The sequence below is a fragment of the Ictidomys tridecemlineatus genome, chromosome 2, assembly GCF_052094955.1.
Source record: "Ictidomys tridecemlineatus isolate mIctTri1 chromosome 2, mIctTri1.hap1, whole genome shotgun sequence".
Taxonomy (NCBI): Eukaryota; Metazoa; Chordata; class Mammalia; order Rodentia; family Sciuridae; genus Ictidomys; species Ictidomys tridecemlineatus.
The window spans coordinates 10,469,078-10,488,117 of record NC_135478.1 but is presented as its reverse complement, the minus strand read 5'-3'; the positions used below and the strand labels follow the sequence as shown (position 1 = coordinate 10,488,117).

The following is a 19,040-nucleotide window of genomic DNA, read 5'->3' as shown; positions in this document are numbered from 1 at the left end:
GGGAGTGGGCTGGAGGCAGGAGGCAGGTACAGGTGGCTGGTTGCTGCTGGAAGGGGAGGGGGAGGCGGTGAGGGGCCCAGAGCCCCCTTCTCAGTTCCTGCCCCCCCAGACATTCAGACTCCCACCCACTCAAGCACAGGGTTGCCATGGCAACCACAGGCTAGGGCAGGCTCAGGCGCCGCCTCTCCCCCGACAGCTGGCTCTCCTCCTGTCACCCATCCCTTCCATCCCAGGGCACGCAAGGACAGACCCTGCCGCGCCACCTTTGACTTGAGACAGTCGCGGGACTCAGACACAGAACAGGCAGGTGTGTGGCCCATGGGGTGGCGCAAGGGGGACGTCCCACCTGGGGTCCAGTTCCCGACACAGCGGGAGGGCGCTGAGCCTCATTTCCCCCACTGAGATGGGGTCACGGCGACCTGAGGTGTGCGATGGGGCAGACACAGGTGTAGGCAACCTGGTCTCGTGGCTGCAGAATCCCCAGTGTCACCTGGAGACACCCAGGTCCCCCGCTCCCTGGGCCTGGCCTGAGCCTGCCGGGGCTCAAGGCCCCTTGCCAGTTGGGTGCCCAGGTGTACCTTTTCAACTCTGGAATGTTCTTCCTCTAAAATGGGGGCAGAGGCAGCTGCCCTGTGCAGTTGTTAGGAGGGTAAGTGGCATCAGGCACAAGGGCTCAACAGGCAGGCAGCATCAGCACTGTCCCTGTATCCAGGGACCCTGTCCCCAGGATCAGGCTCTCCAAGCCACAGAAGGCCCGGGCCCTGCCTCTCTCTGCCTCCTGTCCCCTCGCCCCCACAGAGGAGCTGCTAGGGCTGCTGTGACCACAGAAAGTCCTCTTGCACGCAGTGCTGGGGACCAGGGTCCACCGTGGCGGAGTGGGCAGGGTGGGCTCCTTCTAAGGGGTGGAAGGGAATCTGGTCCCAGCCTCTCTCCGGCTGCTGGGGTCCACTGTTGGTCTTCGGCCTCCCTTGGCTTCTAGAGGAATCACCGCGGTCTCTGCCCCATGGTCACGGGGCCTGCTCTCTGTGTGCCTGGGTGTCCAGGGTCCCCTTCATGAAGACGCAGTCCCGTTGGGTCAGCCCCTGCAGCAGTGACTTCACTTTAACTCGATCCCTCTAGACTCGCTCTCCATATATGGTCACATTCTGAGACACTGGGGTGAGGCATCCACCTGTTTTCCCGGGGGACACAGTTCAATCCGTTATACCCCCGACACCCCAAGCCTAGGGATGGTCAGGCCCAGACCTCCCAGAGGGTGTGGCCGCCTTGTCCGGCCTCGCCATGCTGCCTCGGGGGCCCCAGGGTGCAGGTTGAACCCCCCCCCCATGAGGTGGGCATGGCCACTGGTAAAAACTGCGGCCCCACCTCGGCCCCCAGAACTGGGCTGGTCCCTCGGGTGCCCGGTGCTTCCTGGGGGGGGCGCTCTGGGAGTGGCTTCAGCAGTGGCTCCCGGGGCACAGGCAGGTACCCACCCCAGCGGCCCCCCATGCAGCACCTAGTCTGGGGGGCCTATGGTGTGTCCTAGGGCCTGGGGGAACAGCAGTCAGGGAAACTGAGTCACGGCCTCTGGTGCCTCCATCCTTCTGAGGGCAGGTCGCAGTGACCGCAGCCAGTGGCGGACAGTGTTAGGGGCTGCGCTGTGTCCCCTCCACGCCCAGGAGGTGAAGCCTGGTTCCCAGGTGACGGTGACAGGTTGGGTCCTCACGGGCTTTGGGAGGGCTTTGGGAGGTCGTGAAGGTTAAATGAGGCCGTGGGGTGGGGCCCGCCTGGTGGACCGTGTCCCAGGAGACGCGGGAAGGCAGAGGCCACGCGAGGACAGGAGAGGGCGGCTGTCTGCGGCCGGGAGGAGCCTCGACAGAAACCGATTTGTCAGCACCTTGAGCTTGGGCTCCTGGCCTCCAGAACTGTGAGAAAGGAAATTCTGTTGTTGAAGTTGCCCAATCTGCGCTCCAGTTGGTGACGGCGGGGACGGTTCCAGGACCCCGCGACGCCCGCTCCCCCAGCGCTCCACAGAGCAGCGCAGCCTCGCGGAGAACCCGCGCTGGCGGGTCCCGGTGGCCTCTGATGGCTTGGTACACCTGACCACGGAAGCGCCCACCTGGGGCTCAGACAGTGGGCGGAAGGCCCCGGGGCCAGCAGCCGGGTCGAGGGGTCGTTCAGCCGAGGACTCAGAGCCCCTACCGTCCTTGGTCACTGCCACGAAGCTGACTGATGGGTGGTGACTGTGATAAGGGACGCTGGGCCCCCGTGTGCCAGGTGGGGTGCTGAGCGACTCCCGTGTAGGAGCGCATCCTGTCCCCAGGCTGCCCAAGACCCGGTGGACAGTGACTGCTGAGCGTTGAGACGGTGGTGGACACTCACGTCCTTGTCTCTGAGTAGGGCATGTCTGAGGCAGGACCAAGGGACACAGAGGTGGCAGCACAGGGAGGCTGGAGCAGAGGGGCAGAGAGCGAGGATGCGGGGCTCTGACGTGCTGCCATCACCTACAAGACCCCCCCAAGCCGGTCATGGTGGCTCCTGCCTAGAGTCCGAGGCTGAGGCAGGAAGATGGCAGATTCAGGACCAGCCCCAGCAACACAGCAAGACCCTGCCTCAAAATGAGAAATAGGAAGGGCTGGATTGGGGCTCCCGGGCTGAGCGCCCCCTCCCCCGTCCTTCAGTCCCCCTCCTGTGGGGTGGGAGGGGCCTCTGGAGGTGAGGCTGGAGGACCTCGGCTGCTGACCCTGCTCAGCCTCAGCCCGGAACCTGACCCAGCAGAACTCAGAAGGAGCAGGTGGAATGGCGGCCACTGGCGGGTGGGGTGGGCAGGGCAACACGTGTCCGACTTGGTTTGAGGGTCAGCAGTGGAGCACTTGCCTGCCATGTGCAAGGCCTGGCTTCATCCCTGGCACCAAAAATGCAGTAAACCAACCTAAGGGTCCGACTCACCTGGCACCGCGGCACCTGCCTGCTGCCCCAGTTACGCGGGAGGCTGAGATGGGAGGATCGCTTGAGCCCAGGAGCTGAAGGCCACCTGGGCAACACAGCAGGAGACCCTGTGAAAAATAATAGACACTCACAAAATGAGTCAGTTCTGGGGCTGGGGACATAGCTCGGTTGGTGGAGGGCTTGCCTCGCCTGCACAAGGCCCTGGGTTCCACCCCTAGCACCACACACACACACACACACACACACACACACACACAATCTAAACGAGTAAGTTCTGGAGACGAACACGCAGCGTGGTGACTGCCCTTAATAATGACGTATCGTATCGTATCCTTGAAATTTGCTGAGGATTCACGGGTCCCTCCCGCGGGCTCGCACAAAGTGGTGAGGAGGGGCTGGATCTGAGGGTAGCTTCATCTCCGAAATCACGCAGAGTGTGCAGTCTATCACCTTCATGCCGTACACCCGAAACCTACAGACTTTCTGTATTTGCCTGTCACATCTCAGTAAGCTACGAGGGGACAAGGAGGCCCTCTGGAGTGGACCGAGGGCCATCGGCCATGAGCAGGCAGACCCGCATGCCCATCATACAGTGGAATGTTATTCAGCCATAAAAGAAATGAAGTTTTGCAAAGTCTGAAGCTGAGGGAAAGAGGCCAACCCAGAGGGCCCCAGAGTGTATGATCCCATTGATACAAAGTGTCCAGGCAAGTCCAGGGCGACAGGCGCAGGTCTGTGTCGCCAGCGGCTGAGGCAGGGGAAGGGAGCGCTTGGGGGCAGAGCTCGGGCCTGGGGTGGTGGGAGGCCTTGGAACTGGGTAGAGGTGACGGCCGAGAACCAAGGCCAGTGTCATTAATGCCGTTGGGTCATTCACTTGAAAGAGGTGAAAATGTCTGTAAGTGTCACCGAGGGTGCGCTGAGGAGCAGTCTAGGGCTGGCGGTGCCACTCGGGCAGAGCGCCGCTCGCCTAGCCTGTGGGAGACCCTGGTTCCCACCCAGCGCTCCCCGCAAAGTGGTTTAAATGGTTAAAATCATATAGATTTTTTAAATGAAAGTGCCCCTCGGCTGCCAGGGGAGCCTGGAACTTGGAGGCAGGAGGGCAGCTGGGAAGCCGTCGGGGCCCTGACCAGAGGGGTAGTTGGTGAGGACAGGTGGATGGGTGGATGGACGCTGGGGGTTCTGGGGTGTAGACCTGGACTAACTCAGGGCTGAGAGAGGAGTCCACGTTTGGACCCCTAGACCAGGGCCTGTGGGGCTGGGGCACGTGGACGGATCCCCCAGGACTGCACCCAAGATGCCCTGAGACCCAGATGGAGGCACAGACGTGGGGGGCGGTGGGCTGCTCCAGAGCACAGGAGGCTGGGAGAGGGGCCGTGGGGACCCCGTGGGGGCTCTGCGTTCTGGGTGCAGTCAGGGAGGAGGAGAGGAGCCACCCAGATGCCACCCTCCGATGGGCCCGATGCCAGCCCCGTGTTTGTGTAAACTGCTGGACGCCCCAGAGCCCTGTAGATGAGCCCCATGGGGGAACCAGCCCCAAGCCAGGGTCACCTCCTCCTGCCTCAGACACCTCGTGCAGCCGCAAAGAGCGAGCCAGGCCGGAGAGCAAGCCAGGCCGGAGAGCACCCCTCAGCCCGGGCCAGGCTCCCCCTCAGACCAGACCAGGGCCAGGGGTGGGGGAAGTTTAGGGACCTGCCCCGGGCACCATGCTCTAGAGTGACCTGAAAGTGCTCCGGGCAGCGTCCAGCTGGAGATGTCAAGGGGAGATTCCTGGGGTGGGGTGCAGAGGGACGGGCAGAGAGCACCGTGGAGAGATGGCGGGGGTCTTCAGGGAGACGGTGGTCAGAGCTCGCACGTGAAAGGTGATTTGGGGCAGTGGGGAGCTGAGTTACAACAGGGGAGGGGACTGTGTGGTTGGGGGGCTGGAGCAGGTCACTCTGCGGGGGTGACCTTGGAGTTGAGCTCTGAATGATGATCAGAAGCCGCCGCTCACGTGCAGGGATCCTGGGGGAGCATCCAGGCCGAGGGAAGAGCCGAAAGACTCAGGTTCTGGAAGGTTCCAAGAGCAAGAGGGAAGAGGAAGCAGGGATTAGCAAGCCAATGGTGCCAGCTCACCTGCAGCCTCAGCGCCCAGGGGAAGGTTAGCGCTCGGATCTACGTCACCACGTGATCCCCCGCTCCGAGTGGCAGTGGGTGTGGGGCAGGCAGGGAGACCAGGAGCTGGATGGGGACAGGATCCAGGTCCAGCAGGATGGTGCCCTAGTCCTGGGTGGTGGTGCTGGGGGGCCGGAAGTGGACAGTGGGCCAGAGGCTTTGGAGGCAGAGCCCACAGGACATGCGGGTGGAATTGGTAAGGGAGATGACAGAGGGTGAGGAACTGAGGTCTGGGATTCATTCGACAAGTAATCCATCGCTGTGCGCTGGGTCTCTTCTAAAATATGGGGGTGCGGTCATGAAGAAAACAATCCAGCGATCCCTGCCCCGGGGGAGTTCATACACCACTGGACAGTTACGTTTGACCAAGACCTGAAGCAGGGCCATGGACTAGCTTGGCAAAAGTTGCACGTGGACAAGAAAGAGCAAAGGCCCTGGGGCAGGACCTGCTCAGAGAGAAATGGGGACTGGAGCCAACAGGGCCGTGGCAGGGGCCTCAAATATGGGGTAAAAACCACGGCTAGATCCTGGACGGAAGTGAGAGATTTGGGATAGGTCAGCGCTGAGACCCCAAGGGACAGGCTGGGATAAGGGGGGCTCTCGAGGACGGAGCCAGGGTTCCCACTCTGGAGGGCCCTTTCCAGAGAATTCGGGTTTCTAGCAAGTTCTTGGCAAGACCGATGGCACTGAGTGGGGGCTGCCCCTGGAGAACTGGGCTGTCGCTAGAGCAGGGAGCTGAGGGGGGATCTGGGTGCGCGTCTGGAGAGCGTCCACTGGGGACGGAGCAGCGGGAGAGGTGAGACCATGGAGTGGTCACGGGGAGCAAGGAATGGGCCAGGGCCCAGCGCGCCTGGGGTGGGAGCCGCCACACCACACTCACCCCTCCCGGTCCCTCAGGGAGCAGCACCCGCCTCCCGCCCGCCTGCCTGTCTCCAGCTTACCCCGAGGGTCCCCCAGAAGGAAAGAGGGGACTCGGGTGTCCCTGGTCCCTGATCTGTGGCGCCAGCCAGCTGGATTCTAATTAGCTACCAGAGCAGGAGAGACAGGAAGCTGGGGGCCGGGGAGGGGCCTGGATCCCTGCCAAGGCCAGGAGGCTGTGGGGCCCCCACCGGAGGATGCCCATGGCTCCCTCCTTGTGGGTGAGGTGCCTCCTGGCAGAGATGGGCCGGGAGGGTCTGGGAACGCAGAGCGAAGCACTTAGCACCTGTGACGAACCCGTGAGCCACCGAGAAGCTTCCAGAGGGGAAGTCCATCTGGCCAGAGGCGCCTAGACCCGGTGGGGGCTGGAGGCAGGGACTGGGCAGCCTTCCACCCAGGGGCAGCTTCTGTCGGATGCAGAAGGTCCAGGCAGGAGCTGGACATGGCCCCTCTGGGCTGTGGGAGGGAAGCCCTCAGCCAACGGCAGGAGAGAAGGGGAGTGGCCCCGATACCCACTTCTGGGGGACACCCCTGTCCCCTGTCTCACTCCCCCTGTCCTCCCCTAGGCTGGTGGGCCAGGCTGTGGTGCCCACCTGGTGATGCGGGGCGAGGTCCTTCACTCAGGCCACTGAGAGCCCAGGACGTACCCCTGAACGCCGCCATGGCCCGCCTGGCTGCTGTGCTCTGGAGTCTCTGTGTCACCGCCGTCCTGGTCACCTCGGCCACCCAAGGTAGGTGCTGCTGGAGCCAGGAAGGGGTCGTGTCTCTCTCCAGCCAGGAGGGCAGATGGCATTGGGAAACCTCTTCTGGCCACCTGGTGGAGAACCTCAGCCCCACCCTGTGCCCAGGCCCCCCAGCCCGGCCAGTGAAGACGGGTGACTTCATACCATCCCCCGCTCCTCTGGGGGGTCCCCAGATCCCGCCAGCGTGCCCAGTCAGTCAGCCAGGCCAGGGCAACAGGGGCCATCCGGGGGGGCCCCCTGGGATCAGGACACCCTTCCTGGGGGCGGCTGCTCGCCTCTCCCCCTCCCCCTCCCTCCCTCTGATTACATTGCCGAGACTCTCGCTGGGAGGAAGGCTTAATTAAAGCGTGCCCGCTGACGTTTATTTAAAAACAACTAATTACCCAGCTCGGCCCTGCGCCGGCCCGGGATCCTGCACATGCCACGATTAGTGCCCTGCGCCTGCCCGCCCACCCTCGCCATCACTCAATTACTGTCCCCACGGTGGCCCCGGCAGGAGCAAGGGGCAAGGCCAGGAGGGAGGCCCAGGAAATGGGTGTCTGGCTTTGCCTTGTGCCCCTGCTTGCCCACCAGCCCTGTCTAAAGGGCACTGGCTGGAATCTGTCCCCTGGACCCTCTGCCTAGTGGCCCTGTCCTTTGAAAGCCACAGAGGTGGAAGGGACAGGGTCCAGTTGTGCCCCAGGGCCTTGACCCTGGGCTGGTCAGCGAGCAGTGCCAGCTCCCCGGCACCGGCGTTCTCCGCCCATCTGGGTTCTGCCCGGCAGCCCCAGCTGGGCCAGGAGGGGCCGCCTCCACCCCCAGACCCATCTGAGCCAGCCCTCCACCCCCGGCCTCCCTCCCAGGGAGCTAAAATTAGACGAGGAAGCAGATGGTGCTCGAGGGGCACATGTAGAGCTTTCTCCCAACGGGACTTAACTCACCCCAAAAAACCCCAGGGCCCAGCCCTCGCCACCCCTTGGAGGCCCCGCTGCCTCTCTGCAGGGGGCGCTCCTGGCTCCACTGCCCGATGCACAGACTTTGAGAAGCCCCTCGCTGCCCCCACAGGCGACGTCCCCATCAGCATCTGGGTCACCCCCGTGCATTCGCTTCCCTCTGCACCCTCTAAACCCTGGCCGGGACCAGTGTCCAGGAGGGTGGCTGTCCCAGGCTGGCCGTGCCGTGTCCTCTGGCCCGCACAGTCTGAACCCTTCCCCTCCCCCTCCACACGCACACACAGCACCCTGGTCCCTCGAGAAGGTCCTGGGGAGGGGAATTGTTTCCATTGCTCCTGGTGGGGGAGGGCAGAGGCCCAGAGACTTGGGTGGCACGGGGCCACCGGCCAGGCAGCAGGCAGCCGCTGAGCTAGGATTTCAAGACAGGCTGTTTGGATCCTGAGTCCAAGCTCTTGATCCCAGACCAGCAGGATGCCACCCCACCTGCCCAAGGTGTGCTCCTGTTCCCTCATCATCACGGTGACCGGGAGGGTTCCCAGGAAGATGGGCCCGTGGAGGCCCAGCAGTGGCTGTCCGAACTTCAGCATGCAGCAGAAGGACCTGGTGGGCACGGTGCCCCAAAGGCTCCTGCTCTCAAATTCTGAGACCCGCCCAGGGTGGGACTCCCGGGCCACAGCGTTCCTGGTTGGGAAGCGGCAAAGCCAGTCTCTGGTTCTTCCAGAAACCTGAGCACAGGCCTGTTCCCCTGCTCTTCCCGAGACCCCATCTGACACCAGCTGCAATTCTGGGGACCCCCGTACCACACTCAGGTCTGGTAGTTCACTAGAAGGGTTCACAGAATTCTCCGGAACTCACCGGAAGCCCACACTGTGGACAGTCAGACCAGCCCAGAAGAGGCCAGGAAAGTTCCACGCATGGAGCTTGCAGTGTCCCTCCCAGGGGACTGTGGACAGCACTGATTCCCCGTCACAGGGCGTGACAGTGTGCCCAGTGCACTGCCAACCAGGGCAGCTTGGTGGAGCTTGGTGCTGGGTCTTTATTGGGGCTCCGTCATGTAGACGTGGCCAGCCGACACCGTGCCACCTGACCCCCAGCCCAAGTGGCATCGCCGTGGGCTCGTCTGCTAGGGCTGCTGGAACATGGCACCACATCCGCGTGGTCAGCAGCAGAAAGGCCCACGCGTAGCTCTGGAGGCCAGGAGGCCAGGATGAAGGGGTGGGCAGGGCTGGTTCCTCCCGAGGCCCCCGGCCTGGCTTGCGATGGCTGCCCTCTCCTGGGTCCTCACACGGCCTGCCTTGGGTCTCTGTGCCCAGACTCTCCTTTTTTATAAGGACCCCAGTAGTATCGGCTGGGCCCGGGCCCACCCCAGTGGCCTCATTTTAACTCGATCACCACTGTAAAGACAGTCACGATCTGTCGCCTTCTGAGGTCCTGGGGATTGGGACTTGGGCGTGTGAATATGGGAGGTGGGGGACACAAATCAGCCCATAACAGCAAAACTCGCCCCTGGCCCCCGGCCCCCAGGACAACTGGTGCTTCCTGTCCATCAGGGGAGGCTCCAGGGACCTGGAGGGCACAGCCACAGTCTTAGGGCCAGGTTCTCCCCTTGGGCTGGCACGCGAGGAGCACCTTCCTAGCGCCAGCTCCAGGACCCCGCAGAACTGGAGGTGGTGCCTCCCGGGGACGGGGACCGCAGGCCCCAGTGTGACGCCGCCCTGCCCTCCCCACAGGCCTGAGCCGGGCCGGGCTCCCCTTCGGGCTGATGCGCCGGGAGCTGGCGTGCGAAGGCTACCCCATCGAGCTGCGGTGCCCGGGCAGCGACGTCATCATGGTGGAGAACGCCAACTACGGGCGCACCGACGACAAGATCTGCGATGCCGACCCCTTCCAGATGGAGAACGTGCAGTGCTACCTGCCGGACGCCTTCAAGATCATGTCGCAGAGGTGAGTGTCCCGCGTCCCCACCACCACCCGCTGGGCACCGCCGTGGCCTCTCGCACTCACACCTGTCTCCTGAGCACCTGCTAGGGGCTGGCCCTCCGCAGACAGCCAGTGAGACCTGCCCTGGCTCCCCGCGCTGGCCTGTCCCCCCCGCCACGGACCCACGCCCACAAACATGGGCTCAGGCCCCCCCACCCTCCCGCCGTCTCCAGGAGCCCCAGTGGCCGGGCAGGTGGGAGCTGGCACAGGAAGTGCCAGGGAGGACTGGCTGGGACGTCCACGCGGAGGGCGAGAGCCACGGGGCAGACCCCAGGGCAGGCAGGCTCCCGGGGTGGACACCTGAGGCCCGCGTTGGGAGTGTGCGCCAGGGTGACTGCGGCAGGGTGCGGCCCTGTGTCTCCGAGCCTCTGTGTCTGTCACCTTGACGTGTGTCTGTGTGTGCTCGTGTGAGTGTGCGTCTGGGGGTGACAGGGCCTGTGAGCAGGTGTGTGTGACTGTGCCCTGTGTCTGGGCTCACGTGCTTCAGCGCGTCTGTGCTGAGCCTGCCAGATCGCGCCTGTCGGCAGGAGGACGTATCGGAGCTGAATCCGTGTGACCGTGAGGGACCGTGTGGGACCTTGTGTGTGTGTGTGTGGCTGTGTGTGGCTGGCGGGGTCTCTTTGAGTGTGCATTTGTATGACTTGGGGTGTCCCAGGCGGGGGCACCATGTGAGCAGGACTGCACAAGCCACCCGGACCCACGCCAGTCCACCGAGGGCCCGAGCTTTTCCTGCGACTCCCAGGCCCCCTCTCCCCAGCGCCCTGGGAGCGCCCGCTCTCCTCACCGCCCTCTGGCTGCTGGTCAGGGCCCGGCCAGCAGCCCCGGAGATCAGCCAGACCCCACCCCTCCCTGCCCAGCCCCCGGAGCCCCGCCTCCCCTGCTGCCCCTCTCTGCTCCCCGCTGGCCACCGTCCCTGGCTACGGCCATGCCGCCCTGCTCCCCACCAGCACCGGGCAGCTTCCGGCCCGGGGTCCCTCTGGGCTTTGCACTTGCTGTGCCCTCTGCCTGGAATGCGGTTCCCTGACACCCAAACAGCCCTCGCTGTCCCTTACTGTGGCTTCCTTACCTAACGGCCTTAGCGAGGCTTGCGGAGCCCCTCACCTGCAGAGCCCGCAGCCTCCCGCCCGGCCCTGGCCCCTGGCACTGCCCGCCGACCTGGCTTCCTCTGATATGTCCCTCTGTGTGGCGTTTCTGCTGCCTTCACTGGCTCTCCCCTGGGGACAGGAGAGTTTTGTCCATCGCCGCTGAGCCCATGGCCAGGTATACAGCAGGCACTCACTAAATGTTTGCCAAATGCCTGAGGGAATCGGGGTCCACGCCAGGCCCTGTAGTCTAGGAGGAGAGGGAGGGCGGGCCGGGCCAGCTTGCTGGGGAAGGGTCATGGAGCGCCTCCAGGAGTGTCAGGAGGTGACAGGTGCAGTCAGGGGCTGGGGCAGATGGGCTGGCTGGGGCTGCCTCCATCCTTGCCACCACTCTGACCCCAGTCCTGCCCCTCCTCCCTTCCCGTGTCCTGACGCGGCCCGTCCAGCCTCGGCCTTTGCTCCTCCTGGGGGTCCTGTCCCCCGCCCTCCAGTTCTCCCCCCTGACCTCATCCACGCAGCACCAGCTTCGGGTCTGGTGGCCCCCACCGTCCCCACTCCTGGCACAGAGCCTGCCTTGGTCACAGCCCCTGGGGTCCCTGGGGCCCAGGGAGCGTGGTGGGCCTCCTGAGCCACGTGTAGGGGATGTGGCGCCATCTCTGCACCGTTCCTCAGCCCCCGGCCGGCTGCTCTGCCGTCAGAATCCACAAACTCCTTGGATTAGTCAGGGGGACGGGTGGAGCTGCCAGCTCTGAGAGGCACCCAGGACAGCTGACCTGACGGTTCCTTGTGGGGAAGACCTTGCACACCTGCTTCCCCCGTCCCGTGCCTCTGCGCCCGGAGCCCAGCTCTGTTCGGCACCCCTGCCCAGCTCTCCTTGGTCACGGGTCCCTCGGGTTCTGGAGGAGCTGGGGTAGGGAATCTTAGCTGGAAGTGCCAGGAGCACTTTGGTTTTTATCCTTTTAAGTAAGGCGGCGTGAGATTAACTAACTATTTTATGCATTTATTTGCTTAGTTTATTTGGGGGGTGGGAATTGAACCCAGGGCATCGCATATGCCAGGCAGGCGCTCCGACACTGAACTACACCCCCAGCTCTCTTTATTTTTAGCTGATCAAAATCAACCATTTTGAGTGAACATATTCAATGACATTTAGTACATTTGCAGTGTTTGTATTTATCATAAGACTCTTAGCCCTTTCTCGACTTAGTTCCAGAACATTCCATCACCCCAAAAGGGACATTCTATCACCTGCACATTACCTCTTACCCTCCGCTCCAGACAGCGGAGCGGCTTCCTCTCCCCGTGGATTGGCCTTGTTCTGGACGGTTTATGTAAACAGGGTCACAGACTGTGTGGTCCTGGTGTCTGGCTTCTTTCACTCAGTATCGCTGTCAAATTTCCTCCTTGTCACAGCAGGGATCGGCATTTCCTTCCTTTGAATGGCTGAATAATATTCCGTTCCCTGGATGGGCCACTTTTCATGCCTTGGTCCCTTGGTGGACGTTGAGTTGTCTCCCTCTTTTGGTGGATGTGGGTAGTGCAGCTGTGAGCGTGTCTCTAGGATTTGCTTGAACCCCTGCTTTAGGCCCTCTGGGGTGCACACCTAGCAGGGGATTGCTGGGTGACATGGAAACTCACTACTTTTGAGGCCAGTGTGATTGGACCCTCCCATTCTCTGTTCCTGCCCAGCCTCCCACCAAGACACTTAGCTCTTCCCAGTGACTGGTTAGGGACGGGACTACAGGGAGAAACAGGGCTCCATCTGCTCCACATTATCATGAAGCCTCTCGATCCCTTCCTGCCCAGCCTAGACCTGGCCTTCTCTACGGAATGGGGACTTTCTCTCTTAGGAAAGGGTACAGGCGACAGTGAGAAACAGCTCTTGTTGCTGCGGAACAGGGTTCCCTGAGAAGCCGGCAGGGCGGGGGCTGAGCATCTCTCCTGGCCGTCCTGGCCCAGATCGTCCCAGGAGCACTGCCCGAGAGTGGGACGTGTTCCTGAGGTGTGCTCGGCTACACAGCCACACCCCGGGGCCCTTTGACAGCGAGCGTGCTGGCAGACCGGCTTCACGTGTGTTTCCCTTCCGTGAACGGCGCAGGGACTTTAACAGTTAATCTAGAGGAAAACTCCAAGGACGGAACGGAGCCAGAGCCAGGACGAGAGTGCTGAGGGGTGGCTCTGGGTGACTCCTCCACCCCAGCCCTGAGCATGATGCTGAGGCTGAGAGGAGGCAGCGCCCGGGGGCACCTCCAGGCCTGGCCTCATTCCCCTGCACCTTCCTGATGTGAAGGTGTCCATTCCTCTCCCGACCGGACCCCCACCCCAGGTCTGGCTGCTCCTCTCTAGCTCCTCCTCTCTCCTCCGCAGGTGCAACAACCGCACCCAGTGTGTGGTGGTCGCTGGTTCCGACGCCTTTCCTGACCCCTGTCCTGGGACCTACAAGTACCTGGAGGTGCAGTACGACTGTGTGCCCTACAGTGAGTCATCTTGTTCCTCATGCGAACGAACGCGGGCCCTTCCCCACGGAGCAGCAGCAAGGAGGTGCCCTCTCCAGCACACGCGTGCACATCTGGGAGCGTCAGGCACAGGGTGACAGCCAGCCTGCCCCTCCCTTCCCTCACATGCACACCTCTCCTCCACACGCTCATCCACACTGGGCCTGCTCCCCCTGCCCCACAGACCGCTCCTTTTTCAACCGTTACCCTGCCCCCTCACCCCACTGCTTCCTTGTCCCTCGCCTGTTGAAGCCCTCCTGTGCCTTCCTGGCACACTCTGTCACTCCTTTAATTTCTTGCCTCCCTCTTCCATCGCTTCCCTTGCCGACCTCCCTCATACACCTGCTCTTCCCTCTCACTCACCTCCCTTCCTCTTTCAACTTCCTGTCCTTTCTCACGTTCCCCCACATGCCCCAAGTCCTGCCCCTTCCCAGTCATGGAAGCTCGACTCTACCCCTAGATGCAGATTACCCTCTGAGACCTAGTGACAGAGCTGGTGTGAAGGGTGGGAGACCACTTTGACAGATTCCTATCTCCTGGTTGGTTTGCCCATTACAACGATAGCATTTCCTGTCTGCAAAGGAAGTGCTGCCATGTTGGATTGAGAGCTGCCCTCAGGAAGCCTGAGGAAGGGATCTGGGAAGCCAGGAGCCTGGCTGTCTTGCACCTGGATAAGGGGAGCAGACAAAGACAGGGTCTCTCCTCCTCAGCACCCCACCCTAAACATAACCCTCCTTTCCTGCCCTCTCTCTTCCCTCCCTCCTCCCCATCACCCCTTCCTCTCTTCCTCCTCACCTGGCTTCACAGAGCCAACCTGGAGATAGGGTCTCCAGGCAGAGGGGGGAGGAGGCAGGGTCACCAGGGTGTCTGAGTGAGGGAGGGCAGGGGAGCAGGAGACCCTGTGACTCTCCCTCCTCTCCCCTCCCACCCTGGCCTTCCTACCCCCAAACCTTTGATTTCTCCTCGCAGGTGACACACGCCGCTGAGGGAAAACTGGATCACTTATGTGCTTCCGTAACTTTCTTCTTTTAGTTCTCGCCCTTTCCTTTCAGCGCCAGAGGCCTTCAGCCACGTCTGAGGGGGATGTCCATCTGCTCCCTGAAGCCTCCCCACAGCACTGGGGACACCGCCCACCCCCGAGGCTGGGGCAGCAGGGTGGGAAGGGGGAGGCAGCAAGCGTAGAACAGGGGGGTGTCAGGTGGGCTCGAGGCTCAGCTGGGCTCTAGACTTTTCTGGCTCTGAAACCTGGAGCAAATGACTTAATTTCTCTGGGCCTCTACAGAAGGAGGCGTGAGTCCGGGAGATCGTGTGAGAAGCTCCTGGCCCCAGGCCGGCCACACGGTCCGCTCCCAGGAGCAGAGTTTTGAGTGCCGAGTGTAAGCTCCCCGAAGGCAGAGGCTTCGTCTTCACCCCCCAGCGCCCAGCCCTGTGCCTGGCTCCAGATGTGCTCAGTAATGGTACGACGCTCCCCCGCCAGCTGAGCCTCCTCATTCACCTGTGACTATGGGAGAGGGGGTGAGCAGCTTCCCCAGTGCTTTGAGGAGTAGAGAGAATGTGGGAGTCAGCCTCTGTGTGTCCCAGGGCTACTGCTGACAGCTGTGTGGCCTGGACCCTGGGGTTTCCCGTCACTGAGCCTCAGCTTCCTCATCTGTAGACAGGGTTCGTGAAGGACTGCCTGTGAGGCCCCCCACCGCATACTTCCTAGCACCTGATGCGTGCTGGACACCGAGGCATGGTTTTGTTGTGACTCCTCATGACCTCGTACCAGTCACTCTTGTTGCTATGGCAATACAAATAGGAATAGCAACAGACGGCGAGCTCCTCCTGGAGCAGGCAAGATACAGGGCAGGAAGAGCTCCCGGGTCCAGGTAGAGTCCAAAGCAAGAAGAGGCCACTCAGGTACCGAGAAAAAGGGAGACCGCTTCAGGGCCTGGTGAAAAGGGGGCTTAGAGGTGTCCTGGAGCTCAGTGCCCGTGAGTGTGGTCCTGGGACACCAGCCCCAGAGACCGGGATCCAGTGACAAGGCACAGGGCAGGGGCAGCTGCCAGCCTCATGGGACCCCCTGGGAGTCCCGGGCAGGGCTGGCCACGCTTTGCTCTGAGCAAGCAGAGCTGGTGGGCTGAGCTGAGCTAGCTGCCGGCCCCAGAAGAAGGGGGCTGGAGTTTAGGGGCACCAAGGCTAAGTGAGAAGCCAGGGGGGCTGGGAACTTGTCCCCAATCCTTCCCTGAGCACGTCCTGAGTGCCAGGCTCTGGGTGAGGCGCTGGGAAGGGAGTCCAACTCCGCCCCTGCTCAGGCCTTCAGAGGGGGCCAGGGACGCCGAGCCCGGCGGGGAGCAGCCTGGGCGCCTCGCGGCCCTGGGCGTCAGAGGCTGGGTGACTCCAGTGCTGGTGAGGGTGGGTCAGGGCTGGGTGGTAGGGGCTTCCCCGGGGAGGGGACGCTGGATGTGTGAGGACCCAGGCCACTGGACTAACGCTTGTTTTGCTTTGCAGCTGAGCACAGTCTAACCGTGCCCCTTCCTCCCCCAGGTGCCGCCCGCCCACCGAGGGCAGCGGGCAGGCGCGGAGTTCTGGGCTCCCGGGCCCTGGGTGGGCTGGGCAGAGAAGCTGAGCCTGGGGCTTGCCCCCAGGGGAGTGTGGGAGCGTGTCTGCCCCCCATGTCCTGCCCAGTCTGTGTCCTTCACCCCCATTCTCTGCCTCTGTCTTGCCCACCCGGCCTCAGAGGCCTGGAGGCATCTGCCTGTCTGCCTCTCTGTCCTTCTGTGTCTGGCTCGGCCGCCCTCTCTCCGTGTTTGTTTCTGAGCTGTGAGGGTTGCGGGAAGGCAGCTGGACTTGGGTGAGGCCTGTACTAAGGGGAAGGAGTTCAGCCTGTTCTCTTGGCTGGGAGGGGGTGCCCAGGCCCCAGGAAACACTGAACCCCTTACCCTACCGGGCCCCTGGTTCTAGCAGGAGGGCAGCAGGTGGGGTGGGAGGGGAGCCTCCTGGCTCCTCCACTCCCCGGTGCCCCCCAACCAGAGCCCACCCCCAGCTGGGACTCCCCCCTGCCGCCTGCACTGGGTGCCTGCCCTAGGTGCACTAGGGCTCTCTCCTCCGGCCTGCCTACACCCTGCCCTGTGTCTCTCTGTCTCTCCCCTCCCTGTGTCCTCCCGTCCTCTCTGACTGTCTCCCCAGCACCCTCTGGCCCCACTCTACCCCAGAGGAAGGGACTGGGGGGCGGGGGCTGAACTGGTGCTACTGAAGGGGTTGGGGAAGCAGGAGCGAGGAAGGACAGGAAAAGGGGGCGTGTGGCCAGAAAAGAAACAAAAGCAATTTAATCTCTTTTTTTTTTCTCTTTTTTCTTGCACATTTTTTTTTCAATTTGTTTTCTCTCTCTCTTCCGATGCTTAAAGTAGAAGTGGAGCAGAAAGGTAAACGCACTGTTGCCAATGCTAACCCCTAACTCACACTTTGTTCCACCCGTACCATACTCATGTGACCCGCCCCCTCCCGGCCCTTTCTTCTCCCCACCCCCACTCGGTCCAGTCGCTACCCCCTCCCCAGGGGGTCCTCCCTGTGGGGCCAGCCCTGGCCATCTCCACCCTCCAGATACCCGCGGCAGCTCCTCTCTGAGCTCGGGCAGGATCCTCTCTGCCTCCCTCTCTCTCGTCTCTCCTGTCCCTCCTTCCTGGTCCCTGGCCTTTGCGGGGACCTGGCCTCTCTCACTTCTTTTGCCTCCCTCAGGAGAAGTGTGTAAGCATCCAGGGTCGGGGGGAGGGCTCCCTTCCCCAGCCCCCCACTGGGCACCGGGTGAACTCTCCCTCTCCTGTCTCTCTTTCCTTCTCTCCCCCTGCCCCTGGCACCTTCTGCAATGTGTTCCTGGTTCAGGGAGGTGGGCTGGAGGGGACACCTTGTTTTCCTCCTCTTTCTTGGGCTCCTGTGGCTTAAGATCTTCTGGTTGGCGTCTCGAGGCCCAGAGCTGTTGTGGAGCACGGAGCACCAGTCCTCCCGTCCCGCCCCACCCCCGCCCTGGCCAGCTGGGGTCCTGTCCGGGGAGGGCTGTCCACTGTCCGAAGTCCCCAGCCCCGGGAGGGGGCAGCCTGCCAACACCGGGGAGGGGCGGGGGCGGGCCTCCTGGGGAGGGAGTGCGGGCGGGTGTTCTGTTTCTCTCACACTTGCAAAGCTGCAGTCAGGGTTTCTTCTGGGCTGTTGTGGTCAGAGGACCAGGGAGTGGGTGGGTGGGGGGCACAGTCGTGCACCGGGGACTTCCACAGGCACCGTAATTTCTTGCAGAGAGCTCTAGGTGGACGGGGCTCTCTTTTGGGCGGGGGGTGCTATGGCTTCAGGGTTTCCAGGGTAGCATATTGGAGATGATCATTTCCTCCCCAGGAAGTTTCTAGAAATTGAAGTTCTAAGGTGGATGGCAGAGGCAGGGATGAGAGGGCTTTTTAGGACCCTTTTGGCCTTGAAATTACGGTGGTCTGTGGAGCATCCCCTGTGAGGGAGGTGGGGGTCCCTCTGAGCTGCTCCCCTCCCCATCCCACTCCTCCCCCATCTCAGGCCTGGGCTGCTGCCCGGCTACCCCCTGCCCTCCCCCTCCCGCTCTCTCCTGGAGGCTCCGCCCACTGCACCGGCCACTCTTCTTGCAGGCCCTTGGCTTGGAAACCGCAGCACTGGATCTCTCCTCTAGCGGGGCGGGCTGGGACGGGGAGGGGAGAGCAGGTGTTGGGAGCTTGGTGCTGGGAGGGGTCCTTGCTGTCCAAGGCCCCGGCAGACCCTTCCTCGTCTCTCCCCCTTCCCCGGGGATGACCTCTAACTGTGTTTTTCCTCCCCTGACCCCCTCTGGCCGCTCAGGCTCTGAGACCTCCCAGCATCCCCTTCACACACACAAATACTCGGCCGGTTGCCACACACCTGGCAGGAGGGCTGGCAGGGGTCCCAGTCGGGCAGAGGGGAGACCCTGGGGCACAGAGGAAGAGGGTGAAGGCCAGGTGTGCTGGACAAAGGGTGCAGGTCCACCTGCCAGGACCTCAGGAATAGGGAGGTGGCTGGGCCCCAGGACCCAAGCCAGGGTTGGTCTGGCTTCAGCCGGCCCTGGCCCCCAGGCTCCACTCCTCCACAGAGGGGATGTGCTCCTGGCAGCTCTGTGCCTGGGGACTCCAGAGCCAAGCTGTCCCCATGCTGTGAAGGGAGGGCTGCACACGCCCCACCCTTGCTGAAGAGCAAAGGTGGAGGTGGACACCAAGGAACAGCTCCAGCCCCAGCCCCTCTGGTCACTGGGGTTGTCCCACAGGATGTTGCCAAGTCCTAGCCCTCCCTGTCCCCCTTGGGGCCAGCTGCTTTGGTGACAGGCCAAGCAGGAGCAGAGAATTCACTGCAGACCCCATCCCAACCTTGAGCCCCATCAGCCTGTTCTGCTAGCAGGGGAGAGGCGGGCGCCAGCCTTCCTGGACAGAGGGCCATCTGGCCCCGCTGGACTCTGGGAGGAGGAGGAGGAGGGGCTTGGCCTCACTGACCCGCTGGATCAGTAAGGGATAGGCTAGCAGCAGGTGGTGCTGGGATGTGAGGGGCAGGGCGGGCAGGCCAGCGGTGGCCAACGAGATGCAGTTGAGGTTTTCCTCTTTTCAGGGAATGGGGGGGTGGGGCGGGGCCCCCCACCTTTCTGACATCAGCGCTGCCTTGGTCCCTCCTCCCGAGCCGGGGATGGTCGCAGGTAAATCGGGGTCCGGGAAGGGGAGGCGGTGGGGCTGGTGGGGGTGGGCTGGGTCTTTATCCTAGCACCTGGTTCCCTCCCTTGCCCCCTCCAAGCTGGACCTGGGACTGCCCCCCGAAGGGACC

General features: G+C 62.9%; 1 protein-coding gene across 9 annotated transcripts in view; it reads left to right on the top strand.

Moving 5' to 3' along the window:
- Adgrl1 (adhesion G protein-coupled receptor L1) overlaps positions 1-19,040 on the top strand; it is a 44,922-nt gene that overhangs the window by 10,141 nt on the left and 15,741 nt on the right. For 2 of the 9 annotated variants that reach the window (XM_078037301.1, XM_078037293.1), the window contains exons 2-5: positions 6,564-6,728; positions 9,403-9,616; positions 13,102-13,211; positions 16,619-16,633. In XM_078037301.1, the coding sequence (XP_077893427.1) occupies positions 6,659-6,728; positions 9,403-9,616; positions 13,102-13,211; positions 16,619-16,633 (409 nt within the window). In that variant the 5' untranslated portion in view covers positions 6,564-6,658. Of the gene's footprint in view, positions 1-6,563; positions 6,729-9,402; positions 9,617-13,101; positions 13,212-14,547; positions 14,687-14,708; positions 15,129-16,618; positions 16,634-18,830; positions 18,916-19,040 lie in introns of those variants that run through there. The other 7 variants (XM_078037302.1, XM_078037297.1, XM_021733911.3 and 4 more) reach the window with 6 other exon arrangements.